The sequence below is a fragment of the Pagrus major genome, chromosome 2 (assembly GCF_040436345.1).
Source record: "Pagrus major chromosome 2, Pma_NU_1.0".
NCBI lineage: Eukaryota > Metazoa > Chordata > Actinopteri > Spariformes > Sparidae > Pagrus > Pagrus major.
Window position 1 is genome coordinate 3,942,061 of NC_133216.1, and position 24,069 is coordinate 3,966,129.

General features: G+C 42.1%; 2 protein-coding genes across 2 annotated transcripts in view; both read right to left on the reverse strand.

Moving 5' to 3' along the window:
• Positions 1 to 478: 478 nt before the first annotated feature.
• Positions 479 to 15,589, reverse strand: LOC141011892 (uncharacterized). The gene is made up of 16 exons (XM_073485234.1): positions 15,089 to 15,589; positions 14,369 to 14,742; positions 14,009 to 14,078; positions 12,245 to 13,835; positions 11,075 to 11,339; positions 9,653 to 9,992; positions 9,301 to 9,396; positions 7,147 to 8,609; positions 5,894 to 6,103; positions 5,003 to 5,101; positions 4,462 to 4,669; positions 4,018 to 4,088; positions 3,611 to 3,736; positions 3,101 to 3,386; positions 2,212 to 2,957; positions 479 to 1,744 (listed from the first exon to the last, which is right to left on the reverse strand). Exons 1-16 carry the CDS (start codon positions 15,486 to 15,488, stop codon positions 1,478 to 1,480), a joined length of 6,612 nt encoding a protein of 2,203 aa, XP_073341335.1. The 5' UTR covers positions 15,489 to 15,589; the 3' UTR covers positions 479 to 1,477.
• A 7,140-nt stretch (positions 15,590 to 22,729) lies between these two features.
• sptbn4b (spectrin, beta, non-erythrocytic 4b) overlaps positions 22,730 to 24,069 on the reverse strand; it is a 61,818-nt gene continuing 60,478 nt past the window's right edge. The window contains 3 exon segments of the mRNA XM_073486969.1: positions 22,730 to 23,032; positions 23,150 to 23,192; positions 23,800 to 23,970. Of these exon segments, the coding sequence (XP_073343070.1) occupies positions 22,730 to 23,032; positions 23,150 to 23,192; positions 23,800 to 23,970 (517 nt within the window).

The following is a 24,069-nucleotide window of genomic DNA, read 5'->3' on the forward strand; positions in this document are numbered from 1 at the left end:
TTCCTGTCTTTGCTTTTCATGTCTGCCTTTGGTTTTCAAGTATTTGCACCCCAATCTGGGTACTGTAAGTTTGTATATCTATAGATGCATTCAAAAATAGTGTCAATAACATTCATTCAGGGAAAATCCAGACTGGAATATTGTGATCCTTCAAAAGAGCAAGATAGATTTGTATTAGGAGGATTCTTGCAAAAGTGTAAAATAAGTCATCATCATTGACAATTACATTTTGGGATAAGGGAGCACAAGTAATTAGTAATAATTACACAGAGACTAAGAGCCTCACTTTGAGGCTGTGATGGTTGAGCATGTGTTCATAAAAACTGCAAAAAAGCTAACTTGACAACAACAAACATGTTTATGAATTGTGGAGTGTGTTTGTGTGTGCAGGATACCAGTCAAAAATGAGAACTTTTAAGCTCATTAAGCTTCTTCGAATGCATTTTGAATACAATAAAAGAAAAAAAAATTAACATGATTTAATTTTCAGTGTTTATAGTTTGACTCACAGTCACAAAGTTGAGATATAACAATCATACACTCCACAGGAAAATTTACAGATGAAACATTCTGACAAAATAACTGTTTCAGTATTATAAGAACACATTGGCTTTAATTAAACACACAAGGCAACAGTTGCATTTCATTTATCCACTGGAGATCATAAGCTATGAAACTATGTTTGGAAAAAAAAGGCAGAAAAGCACTCTTCAAGTTGGTTAAACCATTATAAATATCAATCTTCAACAACTTAAACAGGGTTGTGTTAAATCCTGGAAAAAGCTGCACACAGTAAAATCAGCCAGTCATAATTTTACAGTCTTAGATTTTACAGCTTAGATGAGAAATATAATTTCATATCTTTCAGCAAAACATTGATAAATTGTAATTGTGGCTGGTAAGATTGTTTTTGATTCCTCTACTAAAACTGGGACTCTGACAGTAATGAAAAAAGCTTGTAAACTTTTAAATCTAATACCACATTGGCCAACTGTCCCTTTAAATAAGTCTGAGTTTAGTTTACTTTCAGCCAGCAAACTCTGCTTACAAATATATTCAAATAAAGAAGCCACCAATGATACCATGATGCTTTGGAAATGTGTGTTGTCAGTTATTCCCACATATAAATGTCACATTTTACTTTCCTATGACCATTTTTTCAATTTGGGGCGACATGTATACCTTTAAAACACACCAAACACCTTGATCTGCTCTTCTTAGTTTACTGTCGTACCAGATTCAAGCTTTCATACCTATTTCACTCAGTGCAAGTCTGTCTGGATAACAGTGTCAGGTGAATGCCCTCAATTTAAAACACAACAAGGTACTCACTTTAGCCTCACTTATGATCACCAAAACTACTTTCACTGCAAACTCTTCTTTAATTATCCAGTCACTCTTTTTATTCCTCAACAGGAACAGGAAGCTGACGCCATCCACTCTGCCACCAGGGCAGGTGTCTCATCACAGATTAGCTTCAGATGTAGAAACACTTGTGGTCCTTCAGGTTCCTCAGGTAGGAGAAGCTCTTCCCACACTTGTCGCACATGAACTGTTTCTCTCCCGTGTGTATCTGCTGGTGGGCTTTCAGACTGTTGCCCTGGTTAAAGCTGCGTCCGCAGGTGTCGCAGCTGAACGGCTTCTCCCCTGTGTGGATACGCTGGTGTCGGTTCAGATTGCCCGTGTTGCTGAAACATTTCCCACATGTGTCACAGCTGAATGGCTTCTCTCCTGTGTGGACCACCTTCAAAAAGGAAAAACTGTCAATAAAATAATTTTCAAAGTAGGACATACAATTGTAAAAAGACTTGCATTAAGATTCACACCACATTGGACCTCATGCTAGAAAGGTCCATAATGAATCCAACAGTGTTATAGGAGTGTAATGCTAATCGAGTGGACTGCTTTTCAAAACCTGGTGCCTACATTACCCACAATGCAACTTAGCCACTGAGTGACATCACTGGAAGCAGTTCATGAAATTACATGCAGCTTCCTCTGCCACACAAGGCTGGATGTTGTTACAAACTTGGGCTGCAAGTAATGATGATTTTCATTATTGATTCATGTGTCGATTATTTTCTTTAACGAAAATTACTTTAACCATTAATTGATTATCAAATCTAATTCAAACCAGCAAATGATAGGGATAATGAAATCTCATGTTGAACCTGTCCTTCACAAAAACAACAACAATCGATTCAAACCTACCTGATGTGATTTTAGGCTGCTGTGCTGTGTAAACATACGACCGCAGATGTCACAGGAGAAGGGCCTCTCCCCGCTGTGCGTCTTCAGGTGAATCTTCAGGTAACTGGATGACTTGAAGCTCTTCCCGCAGAGCCCACAGCTGTGAGGCCTGTCCACTGTGTGGTGCTGCTGATGCGACCGCAGGTCAGTGATTGAGCTGAGCTTCCGCCCACACAGCACACACGTACACGGAATAGTCGCCGCATGCGTCTGGAGATGTTTCCGAAGCGAGTCCACACAGGCCAACGTACTGCCGCACGCTATGCATGCCAGTGAGTTCTCACCTGAGTGAGAGGTCTTCTGGTGCATCTTCAAGGCACTCTTCTGGATGAAACATTTGCCACAGGTCTCACAGCTGAAGGGACGCTCACCAGTGTGTATCCTCTGATGGCCTTTCAGAGTGTCGGCCTGGTTGAAGCTTTTACCACACGTCTCGCACCTGAATGGCTTTTCCCCTGTGTGTATGCGCAGGTGGCGCTGCAGGTTACCTTGTATTGTAAAGCTTTTGTTGCAGTACTGGCAGTTATAGGCCCGCTCTCCTGTGTGGACCATCTGATGCATTTTCAGGCCGTGAGCTCGGTAGAAACTCTTTCCACACTGTTCACAGCGAAATGGCCGGACCTCAGCATGGAGACGCTGGTGGTTCCTCAGGAGCTGCTTCAGGGTGAAGCCTTTCCCACAGACATCACAGGTGTGTGGTCGCTCACCTGTAGACGAAAGCAAAATGATTCATCTCTTCAGTCATTTTTCAAGCAAAACCATTTGCTGGTTCCAGCTTCTTGTGTAAGGATTTGCTGCTGTTCTTTTTCATTACGATGCGAGAAAATCTGACATAAAGCTGCGCACTCACCTGTATGAAGCAGCATGTGTGCATTGAGGCTTCGCTGGAATGAAAAGCCTCTGCCACACTGCGAGCAGTGAAAAGGCTTCTCTGCGTTCGCCCCGTGGACAGCCTGATGGGCTTTGAGCTGCAGCAGCTTGGTGAAAGTTTTCCTGCAGTGTTTGCAGCTCAGAGGCTGCTGGTTCTCACTCTGACTCTCCTTCTTTGCTCGGCCTCGATGGATCTTTGGCTTTACAGCACGTTTAGGTCTGGTGGTATAACCTGGCTCACCGTCATCTGCATCCTCTGGCTCCAGCTAATGAAAATATTTTCCAAACTGTTTAATCAATTGCTTTTACCCACCTCTTCTTTACATAGGGGCAGTTTAAGATTCTTAATCATGAAAAAACACAGACCATGTAGAGTATGTGTGTTCAATTCTTAATATAATAGATGGGGATATAATCAGGCAGAAATAAGAAAAGAAGGAAATAAAAACAATTATAGAGATTATAAGGTTGAGGTATTTGAGAGATCAACCTGGTAGTCTGGGTCGTCACCGTCGTCCTGGCTCGGGTCATCTCTGTACTGACCAGAATCAGAGGACGCCTGGTCAGCGAGCGCCTCCAATCCTTCCTCCTTTATTATCACAGGTTGGATGCTGTCCTGAGAGAAGTGAGAATAAGGACAGATTTAAGAGACAAAACACAGACAACACAGTGTCTAGGTGGCCAAGTAGGGAACTGAAAATAGAAAGCATAATTTTGTGTACTTTCCGTCTAGGTCTGTTTTTCATGGTTCAGTAAAGGACCTTTCATTTTAATAAGGGGGAAATCTCAATGCTACAGTGCACAATAGGATTTTGGAAAACAGTGCGCAACAGTTTGGGGAAGACCAAGTCCTGTAAGGACGCCAGATCATTTGCAAAAGACAAAACGGGACGTTACCTCATAAGTTCTGCCTTTCCAAAGATGAATTATAGGTGATCTCTTCACTCCAGCATCACCACTAGCCCCAACTGTAAACATTTAAAAAGCTGTGAGTATTTTTCTGGAAATTTTGTTTCATATAACTTAAAAGAATACAATATCTGACTCCAAAATGTATTGGAAGTATGAAGTAGCATGAAATACTCAAGTAACTCCAAGTACCTCAAAACTGTTCCTAAGTACAGTGCATACGTAAATGTACTTAGGTTCATTCCAGCCCTGCATTTGCAGATTCCCTACCTAATTTTTGCCAACATATGAGAAAGTTACTTGCTATTTTTGTAATCAAAGCTTCTGTGTTAAATATCAACATGTCTCATGGTATATTATAACTGACAGAGCCCATCCTCCACTGGATGTTTGATAAAGACAAACAGCACAATTAGAGGATAAACTCATGACCTCTGCGACTCTTCCTCCCCGAGCGCTGGCTCTGGACGGTCTCTCCTTCTGCTCCACCGCTCAGAGCCCTCCGTCCCTCCTCCAGCCTGCTGCTTCCCTCCGTCTGCTCCTCCGCCTCCTTCGGTCCTCCGTGGCCCCCCAGCACCAGTTTCAGCTCCGTCTCTGCTGCCTCCAGTCTCCTCCTCAGGTCCTCGGTCTCTGCAGCATCCTGTGCCACAAACACAAGATTTTTAAACAGGAATCTTCACAAAGGCAGTGCTGACTAAATAATTTTTTACCAGAAATGTCACATTGTTACAGACACTTATTGTATTGTCAGTTTCTTTCCCTCCATTTTAACTTACTGCTTATTTGTAGCCTTGAAGTGACAAAGAAGTGTAAGAAAGCGAAACAGTAAAAACAAAGACTGAAGACAGATGTTTAACCTCACCTCTGTGCATCACAGTATTAATTTCAGGTATCGGCCAAATAAATACAGATATAAATAAATGGCTGAAACCCACATTCACATATACAGTAGCGACGCAGTGAAGGGACGTACTTCTAACTGCAGCACGGAGGAACATTCGTGGAAAAGCTGGCAGATCTGCTCCACGGCTTCTCGAGCCAGAGACGTCATGAAGACGCTGAACTGGATCACCTGATGGGAACAAACACACATCATGTGTCAGAGCGAAGGGTGAAAAATCTATTGGCTGTTGCAGATAATTAAGGAGAGTAAATACTTGTAAAATGTAGTGAAGTGGAAGTATAAAGTAACAGAAACTGGAAATACTCAAGTAAAGTACAAGTACCTCAAAATTGTAGTAAATGTAATTAGTTACATTTCATCACTGGTCATTTATTAGTGTGTTTCATGTTGTATTGATTATCTGACTGATCTGAAAGTAACTTGTAACTTATGCATCAAGGAGTAGAAGTAAAAAGTAACATGCAATGGAAATACTCGAATAAAGGACAAGTACCTCAAAATTGGGTACTTGAATAACTGTACACAGATACATCTCAGCAGTGGCTATAGTCATTGATAAGTGATCAATAGCTTCTGGTCCTGCAGGTGATGAAACCTGTGGCTGAGCCGCCTGTAGACATACAGCAGATAGATGCGCCTGGGCCTGATGTCCGACACAAAATGGCGATCAAAGATGGATCCTTCTCGCTTGTTATGCCACCTCGTTCAACCAGATTTACGTGTTTAATCTAATTTAGCCCGAATAAACGCTCCACTCAGCAGGACAGCCCTGAATTGAGCTGTTAAATGAGTTTAGTCGTGGGAAGCTGTCTTAAGCAGCTAGCTAGCTCTTCTATTTCTATGATCAGCTGGTCGTTTAGACGCCAGACGAGGAGGGAGCATCAACAACACACACAATCATCAACACACGAGAGGATGTAACACACACGAACACACGGCAGCAGCTGGTGGTTCACGTACCGTGTCGGCCGAGGACCCGTGTGTGTTTTCACACGATGACACTTCTGGATCTGTTGAATCGGAGCCGCCGATAACTTTGCTCATTTCTGCGACAGTCGCGTTGACCATTATCTCCAAAATGGCGGCCACCTGCGCCTCCAATTCTGACATTGTGGCGAATAAATGTGTCAGCTGTGAGTGTGTTTCACTTCTGTGGTGATAAAAATTGAACTAGCAGCTTTTTTGGTGCTACAATATTGTCGTTATGGTGACAAAACTCGTGCCGCTCACAACACTTCCTCTTCCCAGTTCATGTTCTTCAAAATAAAAGCACGCACTACGTTTCTTTTCTATCTTTCTCCTCATGTGGTTGTTTCAAATCAGCTTGGACATGACAGACATTGTTTGACCTCAGATAGTCTGCCTTACATGAATTAAATTAAATAAGGAAGTAGTTTTTGCTTAAGCATCAAATTCAATGATTTTCAAAGACTTTCCAGGCCCAGTTACCTCAAATTCAAGGACCCTACATGGCATGGAAGAGAGAGAAGTTGGCATGCTTCACAAAAGCTTACAGACAACAATACACTTCAGTTTCTATTGTTGTACAAAATAAAAAGTACTTTCAAGGACTCGTGTCTATTTATAATTATCTGTCAAGGTCTTGATTTTTCCCCCTATAATTCTCAAGGACTTCAAGGAGCCATGGGAACCCAACATCATTGTTTAAGATGATTACTTGTGTGATAGACAACAGTAACATCTGTTTTATTAACAATGTCTTAATAAAACTCCTTCCTGTGGCCACAATGAGAAACTACAGCACCGGAAAACGTGAAGTCATATTTGATAACATACGTACATATCCGGCAATTACTTTAACAATAAAAGTGCCAAAACTTTAAAACCGACGGAAATCCAACACATTATAAAATAAAATAAAAGATAAATTAAAAAAAACCTGGTTTGATTGTAGAATGTAGCTCCTGTAATATTTCTTACATTACACTAGCGACATTTCACAATCACACCAGAGAAGACTGTCAGCCTGAAACATGAAACTAATCCTTTCAGTTATCAGTACAACTCTCCCATCTGGAGAAAATCCCATCTGACAGTCAAGCACAACTTTGCAACAATTCAGGTTTATAAACTGATTTAATAATTGTGTTTTGTCCTGACAGGAAATAACATTTTGAGATCTACCACGGATAAGAATACAAAGAAATGGCTGCTGCATTGTCAGTGTTATCACCATTTTCTCAGTTTCATGATGTGGTGACTGTGCTCCCTAACATTTTCTGGTATTTCTCACTACAGTTATGTCTCTTGAGCAGTCTTGAGTCTGAAAATCCAAGTCCACAGCTGCTACAGGAGTACGGTCTCTCTCCTGTGTGGACCTGCATGTGAAACTTGACGTGTCCGAGCTGCCTGAATTTCCCTCCGCACACTTCACACTCGTAGGGCTTCTCCCCCGTGTGGATCCGTAAGTGTCTTCGGTAGTTGGCGTAGATCCTGAAGGCTTTGCTGCACAGCTCGCATTTATGTGGTTTCTCTCCGGAGTGCTGCAGTTTGTGGGACTTGAGAGCCTGAAGGATGATGAACGCTTTCCCACACACATCACAAGCGAAAGGCCGTTCCCCCGTGTGGGTCCGTAGATGATAGTCGTACGTAGCTTTGTAGAAAAAGGACTTCCCACACGTGTCGCAGTTGTACTGCATCTCTCCTGTGTGAATGAGCTCGTGTCTTTTCAGTGAAGACGCGGTGTCGAAGCCCTTTCGGCAGGTCTTGCAGCTGAACGGCGTCACATCGACAGTCGTCCTGTCCCGTCGATAGATAACTCTGCGGTTTCCTCGTTCTCGAGTTTGCCTTCTGATGACAGACCCGTGTTTGTCATTGTGAGTAACTTTCTGGTGTTTCTGCAGCTGGCAGTTGTACAGAAAAGTCTTCCCACACAGGTCACACATGAAGGACTTTGAGGCACCGTGAAGAAGCATGTGAGCCTTCAGCTTGTTGTCCTGGATGAAACTCAGCCCGCAGACTTTACATTTGAATGGTTTTTCACCTGTGTGGATACGAATGTGTCTCTTCAGGTTGTGCTGGAGGGTGAAACCCGCTCCACACGTCTCACAGGTAAATATTTTCCCTCTGTGGACCGACTGGTGTGTCCTGAGCGATCTCCTCTTTGTAAAAGCTTTGCCACACACCGTGCATTTGTAAGGATGCTCACCAGTGTGAACACTTCTGTGGCACTGCAGCGTGAACGCGTACCTGAAACTCTCCCCGCACTCCGAGCACTTGTGCGGTTTTTCGGCGGTGTGAACGACCTGATGAGCCTGCAGGTTGCGTTTTGTTTTGAAGCCCTTCCCGCAGGTGGAGCAGACGAACGGCCTCGCGCCCGTGTGCACGAGCTGATGAGTCTTCAGGTGCATTTTTGTTTTGAACGCCTTGTTACAGATCTGGCACTTGAAGCTAACAGACTTCTTCTCCTCGTGTCGCAGCAGGTGATGCTCAAAAGTCGCTGCGTTCCTGAACTTCCTCGGGCACTGGTCGCAGGCGAAGGGTTCTTTGTGAGTGTTCATGTGCTTCTGCAGGTGAAACTGCCGGTTGAAGCTCTTGTTACAGACGTCACACACAAAGACCTTCGCTTTCTTCCTCACTTCTGCTTTCTGTGTGCTTTGGCTGTCGGTGTTTTTGGATTCTGCCGTGTTGGTTGTGGAATCATCCTGTGCAGCGTCTAGACAGGAGGGATAAAATAAAACGTTACCACACATGTCACAGTTATCATGTCACACATGAATCATTATTTGATGTATTTGAAATCAGAATCGAGTGTTACGGAAGCCACTGTTACCTGTAAACAATCTCTGACCAGGAATAATGAACATCTCATCAATTACATATCAAAACTGAAATAATTACTGTTTTTGACAGTAGTTTCCAGCCTCTCTCTTAAAAGCCCCCTTTTCTGTCATTGAGTAAGCTGATGATCCCCAAATAAGTGACATATTTTAAAGATATTTCATATTATATTCGATGCATATGTTTGGCCATGGCTCAGTAAGTTCTATTATTCTTTTAACTTTCTACTTTTCTAATGCAAGACAAGGCTGTTAAGCAGAGAGTGAAGTTTTGTGAATATAGCTTGTGTTCAGGTCTTCATTGTGCCCTTGTCTTGTCAGAAGTTTACATCTTAAATAATAACCTAAACTGCTGAGATATAGACAAACTGTATATTTTAAAAAACATTTTCTTAAACCCCTTAAAACCAAAAAGGCCTCATGACGCCCTGTGAAGCTCTGGAGACCCCCCAGGTTGGGAACCAGTGGTTTATGACAAGAAAGAAATCTTGTCCCACACATCATTGAATTTACACTTCACAAATGTCTTTATTCCTGTGTGTTAATGAGGTTCACTTCCACATTTACCTTTTAAACTCTCACCTTGTCTGCTTTCTGGTGAGGACTCCGCTTCAGAGTTCAGCTCCTCTATTGCTTCCCCACCATCTGAACAAGAAGTTAATACTGAAGAAAACACACAAAGACACATTAGACATTGTTGGAATCAACTGGAAATACTGTATTTTGTATATTTTTCTGATGCAAGTATTCTTAATTACTGCTGCCACTGGTCCTCAATAACATTTGTGTGATGTTCACTTCATCCCAGAGATTATTTCAGGAACCCACACATGCCTTGTCTACTTTCCCAAACGGATTTACAATAAGTTTTTAACAGGGATAATATTTTGTGGTGGATTTTTCCTTTAGTAGAAATTACCAGCATCATGTCCGCTCTGCGTCCCAGCAGCAGGCGATGATCCGGTGACTCCCTCTGTCGACTGATCCATCTTTCTTTTCAACACCCCGAAAGGCTTCAAGGTGTAGATCAGCCCGCTCTGCTCGAACAGCACCGGGCAGCCGTTCAGGACGTTTTCTCTCCACATTCTGGCATTTTCAAAGTCTTTAGTCACCGTCTTCAGCTCGCTCTCCAGCTGTCCCACTGTGGCCTTCAGGGTCTGGTTTTCGTTGAGCAGCGTTGAGGACAGTTGAGAGAAAATGGCGTTGATCTTTCTCGTCACCTCTCGCGCCAACATTTCTACAATGTCGTCCAATTCTGGCTGCGAGGGTGAAAAAAAAGCAGTTGTCACAATGTGTTATAAAACATCTGTTAAATAAAATAATCTGATGATAGATTTATTTATGGTGGACACTAGAGCTGCAATGATTGGTTGACGATTAATTGATTTGTCAATCAAAATAAAATTGGTATGATATCGATTAATCATTTCAGTAATTTTTTGTCAAACATTTGTTGGTTCCAGCTTCTTAAATGTGAAGATCTGCTGCTTTTTGTCGGCGTGTTCGTTTGTTTGAGTGAAGACATACAACGACGTACCGTTTTACCATTTATTTAGAATTGTTGTGTAGAATTGTTATATTAAAGTTAAATTAAAGTTACTTTGGGTTCTGGGAAATTGTGATGAGCATTTTTAAGACATTTTGTAGACTTTTTACAGAAGAAGCAGTAGAATTTAATAAAATAGAGATGTGTCTTATTTGTCCTATTTAGTAATACCATTCGGCATTGGTTTGGAGTCACTGGCTCACATGACATTACTGTTGATAATAATGTAAATGTATTACCAGGGAATTAGTTTTGATACTTATGCAGTAGGTAACTTACATTTAATATCAGATACTTTAAGTGTTTTACTGAAGTACTTTTCGTCTGGGTTACTTCTGAATACTTTCTACAACACTGCTTTACAATATATATTTTTTTAAACTACAGAAATTATTAATACAGGACAGAACAAAAGAAGACGGGCTCTGTTTACGTCCCGTCAGTCCAGCCGCCATGTCTCTGGATGTCAGCTTTTAATCAGACGCCATTAATACAAACACAAAACTGTACTTTAAAAACCCAGAAATAAGCCCCAACTCATATTTATGCAACAATTTCCACCGTAATGACACCCAGAACTTTATCTTCCCCACACAACAACTCTAACTCGATGATTTTGGCTAGCTTGTCTGCGATGACGGTCCGCCATCTTTGTTGCGTTTGGTGTTACGCAGCCTCTCTACTCGTCTCTGCTCCGTCGACACAATCTCCCCTAACCACAGTATCTCTGACCCGCTGATCATGGCCGTTTGATTGAACCATTAAGCGACATCACTAAAACAAACCTTCACTCACCTTCCGTCTCACATTTGGCTCCTTTAACGACTTTTCTTCTTTGGGATTTTCGACAACACCAAAAGCGGTCTTGATGGCCGTCTCCACGATGAACTTTGTTTCTGAATAAAACACTGCGTGTGCTGACATTTTTACCTTTAAAGTTGACAGGTGACTCGCACAGGAGCAAAGAAAAGTAACAGCAGCGTTGCCGCCATTGATTCCGGAAGTGGAGGCAGCCGCACAAAGGTAAAAATCCGACTTCAAAATAAAGCTCTCGAAGTGGCTTCGGTTGCAAATATTCTTTTATTGCAATAACAAACGAAGAAAAATATATATACAGTGCCATATTACACAGAACTGTAAATTACACACTCCTTTTACAATTTCAGATTTTCCTTGAAAATAATTACATTTTAATGGTCTTCTAAAGGACTATTTTGAATCCACAAAACATAAATTAATACAAAACAGCTGTAAACCAGAAATCTTTCAAAATAACACAAAAAAGTCATTCAAAAATGACTTCAGTCTTCACTTTAATATCGATTCAACTGGTGAAGAGAAATAAAAGTAACTCTCAGCAACTGACACCAAGTCCTAATAACAAGTCTTCAAAATATGAACCTGGCAATAACGCATTTATTACCTTCAATACATTTATAGAGGTATCTTTTCTCTCAATACCTCATTTTATGTGTAACTTTATGATTTTTAAATTAAGTTTGTTTTTAATTCTAGCAGTAGTATCTGTGTTTTTAATAGCTGAAGAAAAAAACAACACTTGAACTACATTTACTATTAAATACCGTAAAGCTTACTTTTGTTTTATCTCTTAACTCTAGCCGTGTTAAAACTCCTTAGTTGACCAACAGCCAAAAAAAAAAAGAAAGCTAAAGTTAATGTGAAGACAAAAGCATCCATTTGCCACTGAAGTTATCGCAAGCAAATGTCTTGTATTTTCATTTACTGACTGCAAAAACTGAGCATATTTTCATCAGAATAGACACATTTTTCTTTCTAAACTAGGATGGTAATTGAGTGAATTGTATCAGCTTTTCATATTTTGAGCATAAATAGACCAAGCCACACTTTAAAGTATTTTGTTTCCCTTAATACAACATATTAGCGATATTTGTTGCCGAGTTGAGCGTTCTGGTGGACGACACGCCGCAGCATCGCGTCACCTACGAGCCGTCACAGCTGTGCTTCTTGAGCTGCCTCGAATCGGAGAAGCCTCGGCCACACTGCGGGCACGCGTAGAGCTTCTGCCCCGTGTGGATCTGCATGTGGGACTTGAGCTGATTCGATTGGTGGAACTTCCTGTGACAGTACATGCACTCGAACGGCTTCTCGCCCGTGTGGATCCGCAGGTGTCTGTAGTAGTTTCCGTCTGTTCTGAAGGCCTTGCCGCACTGGTCACATTTGTACGGTTTTTCCCCGGTGTGAATCCGCTCGTGCTGCTTTAGACTGCCAGTGTGGAAAAACCTCTTCCCACACACGTCACAAACGAAGGGCTTCTCTCCTGCGTGGCTCCTCTGATGATAAGCGAATGAGTACTTGTTGTGGAAAGACTTCGCACATATTGCGCAGTTGAACTCCTTGTGCTCACTGTGGCCTTTTTCATGAAGCTTGAGAGAACCTGCGGTGCTGAAACCTTTCAGACAGATTTTGCAGCTGAATGGTTTGACCACAGACTTGTTTCGCCTTCTAGTCTGTAAAAATCTTTGCGTGTCTTCCGATTCCTCGCCCCTGTTCGCGTGCACGTACCTCTGATGTATCAGCAGCCTGCAGTTGAAGAGGAAAGTCTTCCCGCACAGGTCGCACATGAAAGGTTTTCTGGCACCATGGATGAGCATGTGGGACTTGAGCTTGGTGTTGTCCGAGAAGCTCTTGCCGCACTCCTGGCAGGTGAACGGCTTCTCTCCTGTGTGAATGCGAATATGTCTCTTGAGGTTGTTGTTCAGGCTGAACCTCGCTCCACAGATGTGACAGGTGAACGGTTTCTCCCCGGTGTGGACGACGCTGTGTCTTTTCAGAGCAGTGCCGGTCCTGTACGACCTGTTGCACACGTTGCAGATGAACGGAGTGACGCCTGTGTGTTTCCTCTTATGAACGGTCAGGGAGTGGGCGTATTTGAAAGTCTCGTCGCACATCGTGCATTTGTATTTTTTGGTGTTCGTGTGAACCACCTGATGGAAGCGAAGGGTGTCTTTACTCTTGAACTCCTTCCCACATATCGCACAGCTGAACGGCCTTTCTTCAGAGTGCACGGACATGTGACATTTCAGCAGCACCGACGTCCTGAAAGTCCTGTCACAATGCTCGCACTTAATCATTTGCTTCCACTTCTCGTGGCGCAAGAGGTGGTTTTCCAGAGACTGCTGAATTCTGAATGTTCTCCCACACTGATCGCAGGCGAACGGCTTTGGCGGTTTCGACCTCTGGTGACGTTTGAGGTGATTCTGAAGCGACTCCTCTTTTCTGTACGACCTTTTACACCGAGGACAGGGGAAGGGCAGGGGGGTTTTACGTGTCTCGTGGCGTAAAAGGTGATTCTCCAGAGACTTCTTTTCAAGGAAACTTCTGCCACACTGCTCACAAGGAAAAGGCATCTGGTGGAGCTTCGCGTGTTTCTTCAATTCAGCTTTCCAATGAAAACTGGCAGCACAGTGCTCACAGGAGAACCGGTTCACCGTCTCTGAGTCTTTCTTTTTAAGCCTTCTTCTCTGCGCCCCACCTGACTTGATTTGGTTCTCCTCGGTGCTGTTGTCAGTGGAAACTGGAAATAGAGGGAAGACATTTATGAAATTAGCGTACCATTTTTTGAAGATTTAATTTAAATATGTACCTTTTTTTAAGAGAAATGTACCCTCTACCTATTCTTGTTCCTTCCCAAACTTTAATGTGATGGTCACATCCTGTAAGAAGAAAGAGTGTGAAAGCTAATCATACCTTCTTTCATTTTAGAAGTTGGTCTCCTGATCCTCTTTGTTTTCCCTGGAGGTGCCTCTTCCACAGATTTCTGTGATGCAAAAGGAAATAATTGGATTGTAAAAAGTTGTTTGCAGGCAACAGTAAATAGTTTCCTAAGCGTCACAGTTCTGTATATAAAGAAACATGACAGCAGAACTGTGACTTGTCTGTGACTGCAGCTGACAAGTACACAGACACTTCGACAGGTCCAAACCAGTATCACCTGAAAGATATTTACAGTACAGTATAAAGCAAAGTTTAACATTTTTACGACATCCTTGCTTCCACACAAATCTAAATCTACAGAGTTAAACTTAAAACATCACAGAGACACCCAACCTTTTCCTGTGTCGAGTCGACACCGCTGACGGTGCTGGAGTCTGGACTGGGGACATCTTGAGGCGTAAACCCAGGCGAGGCTGCTGGTTTGAGGATGAGCTGCGTTGCGCCCGTTGTTTCAGACACAGCTGTCGATGGCGTGGAAGCCTGGGTGACGACTTGGTTGGCACCGACCAACAACATGGTGGGAGCAGAGCCGACACTGCCAACAAACATCATCGGGGTTATCGAAGGTTTGGGGATAGTCACAGATGCAGCTTCTGTGCTTCCAGATGAAATCGGAGGAGGGTCCGAGGTGGATTCCTCCGCAGCAACCAGAGGTGCAGCAGGCTGTGGTGCGGCTTGATCAGTGGAGGCAGATAACACCGGTGCTCCTGTGTTGTTTCCAGACACAGAGACATTAATTAATGAGTGATCTGACACACAAAGAAAATAAAGACATTTCACGCCTTGTATCTGCAGATATCAAGCTTATGTAGTGCAACAAGGAGCAAAAATGTCAAAGAGCCACTTCATCTAAAAGCTGCAGATCTGCTGTAAATCAAATATCTTTGGTTTGAGGGTTGTAAAGCAAACATCTGATGTAAATAAGGTGTATTTTCTTCACTATTCTCCAACATTTTGATTCTGATGTTTGTCATCTCAGTCCCACTGAGGTATGAGTTTTCATGCGGTAATCGGAGTGATCGATCGGTTGATTGATCGATGACTGCCCCTCACCTATCAGAGAGCAGGTCGGGCCTGGCCCTGTCTTGCTGCTGCCTTCGCGGATGCTCTTCAGCTCGCTCTCCAGCTGCTCCATCTCCCGGACCAGCTGACCCACTCTGGCCTCCAGCTCCTGCTCCAGCTGCCCGGCTTTCCTCTGCAGCACATCCTCCAGCTGCTCCACTTTGGCCCGCAGAGCCTCGTTCTCCTCGAACAGCTCGGAGGAGAACTCCGTGAACACTTTGTGGACCTGAACCACCAGACACTTCTCTATCTCCTGAATTTCGCCCAACTTCGCCTCGTCCCACTCCGCGTTTGGCGCCTCTTTCGCCCAGACATCCCTGAAAACAGACACGGTCGCCTGAATGGCGACTTCAACGACTGTCGCCACTTCGCTGCCGAACCTCGCCTCCATTTTTAGTTCGGTCCGGTGATAAACTCAGCCCGCTGGGTCCGACACTACGCAGCGCATTTTTAAAGACTGAGAAAACCGAAACTTAAATCAGAGTCCGACGAGCTGAACCACAACAACTGTCTTTCTTCCGCGTTAACGTATTCGCTGTCCTACATGGCGGACGGTGCGTCTCCGAAAAGGTTCCGTCTCCCATATCCGCTTCCGGTGTCACGTCCGCATTTCAAAATAAAATTGATAGACAGCCCACTAAAGGTAAACATCGATAAATTACGATATTTTGCCAAGAAAGAAACGACATAATTACCCTTAAAATGGTGGGGTTGTAATATATGTTCATTAGTAGTATACGTCTAATTTATGAGTGTAAATTATGTGCTATTTTCCCACAAAACTAGAATGAGCCTTTCAACAAAAGTACACATTTTAGTGTTGTTTTAGTGTGTTTCAAGTTAATGATCCTTACCACACACGTTTTAAAAAATACTTTTCACTGAATAATCATTTGTGCCACAAAAAGTTCTATTACCATCATTAAAATCTTTAAAGTTGCACCTACTTATACTCCTTAACCCTTATTGATAAAAGCTAAGAATATCTGTTGTATCCGTGTCTAAGTTAGTTTTTTATTGGCCACATGTGAGCAAAAATGAGCCTTTCCCTGTTTCTCTAGGTTGCCTATACAAGCCCATAGAGATTTGTTTGAATTGTTACATGCTGCTGGGCTGTGGATTTCTTTATGACTGACTTAGGACTCGGACTTATTTAGTAGTCAGTAAGTTTAGAAATGGAGTTCGCTGACACAAACTAACGAGTGGCTTCTTTCAATAACAGCCCTTAATACATTCACTGTGCTAACTCTGATCAAATGAAATACACGAGAAATTAAACTGCACCTCACTTTGCAGCCCCCCCTGGAGCTCACAAAGACTCCCTGCAAGACCCCAGACCTCACTTATCTGCTTCACAAAAAGACACACACACATTAACCTTTAATATCACAATTTGTATTTATCAAGTCAAAGAAACAACTGTACAGAGCCAGTGATTCTGATCATTTTATACATTGTTGGTTCACTCATTCACCCTTTTCAATGTTGGTAGTTTGTGTTGGTATGTTACAGTGATTGCATAGTGGAGGAATGGGACTCAAGACATGCACAGCAGTACCATAATAGAGACTATATCATTCATGCAACGTCTTTGTCCTGATGTGTTTGCATGGAGGAGGTGTGGATTCAACCGGGCTTATGGTACAAATCTCATTTCAACACAGACTCTACAAAGTTAAACATGAAGACAAGGGGCAGTTTTCCCAGTGTCAACATGGATAAGCTTCTTTGTTTTTACAGAAAATACTTCAGAGCAAATACATTTGTACATCAGGTTGCTTTAGGCAGGCATACAGAGAGACTGACAGGCTGAGGGCAGATAGACAGTGGTGCTCTGGGGTCCTCGGAGGAGAGAAACTACGGCAGCAAATATTCAGTATTCACTCGCAGCACTGGATTATCTCTGGCTGGTGGAAGTTTGGAAATAATTCTGTTTGTTTAAATCTGCATGGAGCACACGTGGAGTGGGTTTGTTTACTGCAGACAGGTGAGTTCAAGTGAAAGCTGATGTACTGATGGTGACTGAATTGACTTAATGTGGCGAAGCCGACTGATCTGGAGCTTCAATATAGTAAAACAAATAATACATTTGTAAAGACATTCTGGACCTATGTTGTGTTTGGTGTTGCTAAAGAAAAAAAAAAGATAATGCCAAGTGCATAAAATAATCAAATTAAATGTTGAACTAATCCTGATGTTTTAAATTAAACTTATGAACTTTGCAAAGTTGCAGATTTTAATGCTGAAATGTCAAACAGATATGGAGCCTCACTAAGTGTAAAGCTTTGAACAGGTATGATATTGATGATATTTTTCTATTTCAGCAATGTTGTGCAGTTTCATCAAGATTTTTGTTTGTGAATGAACCTCTAGGCTATGCACTCATAACATTTTCAGTAAGCATTTCATCCACATACACCATCTAATAGTCAATGTTTTCATTGAAGAGTAACATTATTTTAAAAATGCTCCATAGGATAATTAAATTGATTTTTTGTACACAGCATCATTTTGTTAGAAAACTGATGCTTTCCTTTAAAGCTCCTCATATGAAACTTGCAGGCCGACACTCATTGTCCTTATTTGTTTTGACACACCACATCAATTAATATTTTCTGTTGATCAACCAATCAACTAATTGAGTCATTGTTTCAGCTCTAGCATGAATTTGCAGTCATGTTAACCCACACAGGCATTGCACAAACTGTGACGTTAAAATTGAGCCCAAACAGCTGACCTTCAGCAGTTTCAAATAAAACTTTCTTCTTGCTAACCTGATAACTGTTTTCTCTGCTGGATCCCCAACACCACTGACAATCAGGCCTCAACTCTGCCACAGGCCAGCGTCCCTAGTGCAAAGAAGAAGTTGCATAAGTCTCAGTTCATTGCTACCATGGACATCATCATCATCATCATCATCAACATTAACAATATTAAATCCTGAACAACCCCCTCAACAATACTCATAAATTATACTCCATATTACTGCATACTACTGTGTGGTTTTGGTGTACAAGATGCAAAATGTCAGAGACTGAAACTATGAATGACTGAATGGTATCAGACTGAGAAATGTTTCTGTTTCCCTCTATTAAAGTAAAGATTTCACCCTCTTACTGCCAACGAAAAACTCTAATTATCTTATTCCTGGTTTACTAGAAAGTTTTATCTTATGATCTACAAGCTGTCTTTTCTAGAGAGCGGAAGCGAACACAAATGTGCATCCAAACTGACACATTTTCAACAACAAAGCTCTACAACCCCGATTCCAAGAAAGTTGGGATGATGAACCTGTTTCACACAAGTTGGGACAGGAGCAACAAAAGACTGGGAAAGTTGTGAAATGCTCCAAAAACACCTGTTAGGGATCATTTCACAGGTAAACAGGTTGATTACCTGTACAGGTGATAGTGTTGTAACGTTGTAAAACCTTTGTCGGGAATTGTATTCTGTTTTTATTTACACAGTGCCCCAACTTGTTTCTGGAATTGGGGATGTACATTCATTTCCAGTGAGAAAAGAAAACACTGACTATAAAAACATTAATGATAAACCAAAAGGTATTTTATTCGTCATTTCATCTCGGCCGACAGACTGAGGTTGATGTGAACAGAACAGCACAGACACACACAGACAGGCAGGGTACCTACGAGCTCATCCTGTCATGATGTTAACAATGTTGACTTTCACATATCTGGATGTTTCTGCTGTGTAAAATGTTTCAAATAACATATTTTGTGATGTTATCTGTAAGCTGTACCCTGCGTGTTTTGTCCTGTGTGTATCTACAGTAACAAAGTGTGTCGTTTTATCACGCCGTTAGATTCATCGTCCGAGGACCGTAACTGTGTCACTTTACACGTGGAAGATTTGCTCGACCAAAATTCACCTCTTTTAACTCTTGTTTGTTGTGTCCAACATGCATGTAAATGATTGCATTGATCTGGCATTCACACCTAATTTAGATGCATAAAGTGTGTTGAAATAAAACAAGATAAAACAAGTTGCAGTTCTGAAGACATGTTGTATGAAAAACACAAACCGGACCAACAGGTCAGGACAGAATTTAAAATCCTTAAGTAAATAAAGTACAACATAAAAAAACAGCCAGTTAACATAATACTGTTATAACTTCATATTACACTGTTAGGAAACAGAGAAATTATTAACCTGGCAAATATAGACTTATATTAGACTCCTGGGATCTACAGCCATGGACACCACCTGCTCATAGAGGAAGGTGTAAACTTTTTTCATTAAAGTCCAATTTAAATCACATCTAGTCATCCCTTTTTGTAGTCAAACTTTTTTGTATTATTTATTTTATTAAAGAAATGTCTTTGGGGAAATGCCAGAAAATCTCAATTTAAATTTTAATCTCAGCAGCTGGAGGGCTGTGTCTGTGTTTGATTGAAAGCAGCTGGCAGCTCCAGTACTGGCAGCAAGTTGATAAGACACAAAATAAGCAAACATGTGCTGTAGCTTATGAGCCATGGGAGACAGTGTTTTATCAGTAATGGTGTTGAAACATCAGGACCACACCAGCCCCATAGAAAGGCCCAGGGAAGACGCTGTACCCTGATCTTTAATGGACACAGGGAAGTTAGCCAGATGCAAATTTGTCAAACCAACCAGTTGATCTTCATCCTTAAAGTCTTTTCTGTTTTAAAACCAAAAAACACTTTTTGAAAACACTTCTGAGAAAAGCGTAAATCTCACCTTTGTGTCACTCACTAGAAAACTTACTTGGACAAGCTAAGATACGATTTTTTCTTGATGAGGAGTGTTTTCAAACTGTATTTTTTTGTTTATAATAAGAGAAAAGACTTCAAGAATGAAGGCAAACTAATTGGTTTTGCAAATGTTTGTCTGTCCACGCCCCAACCTCCATTTAAGAGCACCATACAGCTGCTTCCCTGAGCTTTTCTCTGGGGCCTTTCCAGGTCTGTCTGACAGTCCTGAATGGAGCTGGGGTTTTTTTCAAAGTCTTGTATTGTCTTGTGCTTTAACATATGGTTGAAACATTTTGACCGGCTATATGGAAACAAGTTCCCCATCTACATAGACGGGGAACAAAGGGTATTTCAACAAACTAAAGTGAAAAAAGGGGGCACCATCACGAAACCAAAATGTACAAAATATAAATTTTTACCTTTGGTTTCTGATTTTTTTTGTCAAAGGAAAACAAGGGGCCATTTAAAGAGCAGACACGTACTTTGTTGTTTCAGCTGGACTTTGACTAAAGAATAGAAAATACCAGAACTGAAATGAACAAGTTTTCATACAGTAGCAGTGGTACTGAAACAGCATTTCTATTTGAAAGGATTTTAAAAAGGATTTTAAATGCTATCTGACCCATAACTGATCAGGATGCTCCTACCAGTTTTCCCAAAATTCCCCAGCTGCATTTACAAGTTTATAAGACAATTCTCTCCTTTCTTTCCTTTTGCCCTTGTTCCCCTGTCGTTTATGGCTTCGTGGTGAGTTTACAGGAAATGTAACATAAACCGATGTGTGGATGCCGAGTCAGCGGGCTGCAAAGACGAGCTTCTTGTGACGAGTGATTTCTCTCCAAGCAAAACATGCAATCTCACAACTCACAGACAGTTTAACCCCCTTTTTTACTAAATATTTGGTCAGTCTGATATCCTGCCTCTCAACAGTGTGTCAGTCCATTCACTTTAAATTCATTCACTCATTCCTGTTTAACTCTACACTGATGGGATGTTGATCTGGACAGTTTGATGACATTTGACATTGCTGACTTTTACTCTTCTGTGTATGTGTATGTATGTGTGTGTGTGTCTGTGTGTGTGTGTGTGTGTATGATCGGACATGTCTGGAAGACTGAGGTGGCGTCTGAGGGGACAAACATATTGACATGTGAAGCACACGGTAAGCACACACTAACATAAATAACCTGAGAGCTATGGAGACCCTGGGAGCGGAGAGCAGCAGCACACACGCACACACACACACACACACACGCACATACACATACATACACACAAAAACAAAATATTCTGATTTCCGTATAAAAAAGGATGCAACATATTTGTGTAAATAAATCAAAGAGAATATCTGACGAGTAGTTTGATGTTGTAAGAGAATAAAAGAGTAGACGCGGCCTGTTTTCAGCCCGAGGGCCTCATTCATCAAAAAATGTGCCAGGCGCAGGATTTTGTGCTTATGACCAAAGCCAAACATGTAATTTATGAATTTATGTATAACTGAACTTGATGGTAAAATCAGAAAGTTGACGATGAACTTCACAAATTTCCTTTGAGATATCAAAACCTAAATCTTAGCCTGTACAGTTACCCAAAATATTTACCCAAATCATTTTTTGCTGTTTTATCTGTTAATCTGAACATCAATTCAAATTAAATTAAACAACATTTTGACGAATGAGGCCCCTGGGAACCAGAGTCTAGCATCAGATTTATTAAAATCTTGTTCTGATCACTGAACCAAGAACTGTACATATGATTTTATAATATACATTTGTCCAAGTGGCTGCAGTGACCATACTGTCCTGTAGTCTTTCCGCCACATCCCCTGACCCATCTGTCTTAAAGAAGTCTTCACAAGAAAATCTTTAATCCTAAATAAACTCGTTATAAACAAAAGGAAGCTGCTCCGCTTTCTATTCGTTGGCAGATTTCAACCTATAATGTGAGAACATTTCAATAAAATTTCAGAGTTAAGGTCAAAATGTCAAGCTTCTATTAATTTCTGAGCAATAATTTCGGCTTTCATTGATTTTTTTACACCTGATTATTTTGAAGTTTGTCACCCTGGTTGGCCATCTACTCTTCTTTCGTCTTAAATCATCATGTTCGCACCTTCCTAGAATCAGCACACTACTGTAGCTGTTTATCAGTGTTGATTCATCCATGGTGAGTTTGGATGAATGTGTTCGATATCAAAGTAAAACCAGTTTTAAATTCCACATTTTTTCACGGCCAGACCTCGAGACAGATCGGACAAAACTGGAGAAAACATTTAACAAAAAGGTTTTTCTAAGTTTGTATGTCTGTAAAACATTTTGGCATAATTTCATTCTCTTTCGATTTCCGCGGAGTAATAAGACATTGTGTAGGATGTCTTTGACTTACAGACAGACAGATAGATACAGTAGATAGGACAGACAGACGAGAAATACATACAGATACAGCTCATCTCATAGAAAAAAACAAACATGGAACAGAATGAGCTACGTTTTATCGCACTACCAGCAATCAGTAACAGCCTTTGAGTTAACATGTCCTGTCTCTCTCTCACGTTACCGCTGCCCGGGGTTCAGCAGCACAAAACTCTCTCTGCAGTTCTCTGAAACAGCCACCAGGGACGCAGGCGGAGCGTCAGTGACTCTGTGTGTTCTCACAGAGACACAGAAGAAGAGAGAGAGAGAAAGAGAAAGATGTCTCCTGCTCCAAATCCGTCCTGTCAGTCCTATGAGCGAGCCTGGGTCAATCCTTCTGTCCTGTGTGTCACTTTCCATCCGAACACAACCGCTTTGTTGACAGTGTTGGAGGCGGAGAGAAGGAGGGGGGCGTTCACTACCAGTCTATGGCCCCGCCTCCTATCCGGAGTTTATACGTTTCATTCCTGACCAATCCGTCACCTGGTTCACTTTTTCTTACCGGACTTTTCCGAGCGCTTCGCGTCTGACTTCCCGCCTCGATCTGACCTCTCTGAGCGTTCACCTCTCTCCCTCTCCTTCTCCTTCTCTCTCTCTTTCTCCTTTTCTTTGTCTGCTCGTTCGATCCGGTCTGAGCCGCCTCGCTCTGACCTGTTGTCCGCCTTGCTGCCGTCGCGGCGCGTGCCCTCGTCGGTGGATGAGGTAGTTGGTTGGGGCTGACCCCATTTGGCAATCTCCTCGTGCTCCGTAATACTGGCGGTGATGTTGTTCACCCATGCTTTGAGGTCGTCCTGCAAGAAAAGGGGGATCACAGATGTCAGCTGATGTTTCTGTATGTCACACAAGTTATTTATAAAATAAAGTCACAGCTTTTTGGAGATGTAAATAAAAACACGGGAATGTCTCACCTCATCTTTTGCGTGAAACAAAAACTCGCTGCCATCCTTCGTTCTGCAATAAGAGGAGAAGAATCAAGCTTACAAACAGGGCAATACAAAACACGTTTGGTGAATAACTTTAGAAAAGATGTGCTGGCTCACATACTGTTTACAATTCAAGGGATACTTCAGCATTTTACAATGGTATTTCCATAAAGTTGGAGGAATCACAAGAAACAGACTAGGAAAAGGATGGGTCAAAACTGAAGTATTTGGGCTGGTGTGAAAGCAGTCAGTCGCACCCTGGTGCAGACCAAGACCTCCTGAACAGGAGAGTCTTGGTCTGTGGACTACGACAACACCGACCCTATAGAGGGCATTTTTCGTGTTTCTAGCCACCACCATAGGGGAGGGTGAGACAAAGGGTTTTTCACTGGCTCCAATCTGCAACTTCACCACTAGATGCCACTAAAACCTACACACAGGTCCTTTAAGATTAGCTACTGTTGAGAGAGAGTGAAAACTCATGAGTCACTGGTGATCAAAGTTGGACTAGACGTGTGATAAGTAAGAGGAGTAGGTAAGAACAGGTCATAAAAAGTGAAAACTAATGCTAAGTGGAAGGTTTTTGATCTAATAAATCACAAATGTGCCAAACAACTACGACAAAAGATCCTCACTTGAGCGTGAAGACGTTCTTCTTCTTCTTGTAGCCGTTGGTGACGTCGCAGTGGCAGTGGGACAGGTTGAGCAGCGGCTCATTGTTATAGGGCGTGGTGGTGTTCTTGGCGTCCTTGTAGAAACCCATCTCCCCTTTGTTCAGCACGCAGTACAGGTTGACCCAAGACCTGCTGTGGTGTGGGAAAGCGGGGAGGTGTGAGGGGGGAGGAAGAGTGGAGGAGGTGGGGAAGGTGGAGGGGAGGCGTATAGGGAAGGTGGTGGTTGGGGGG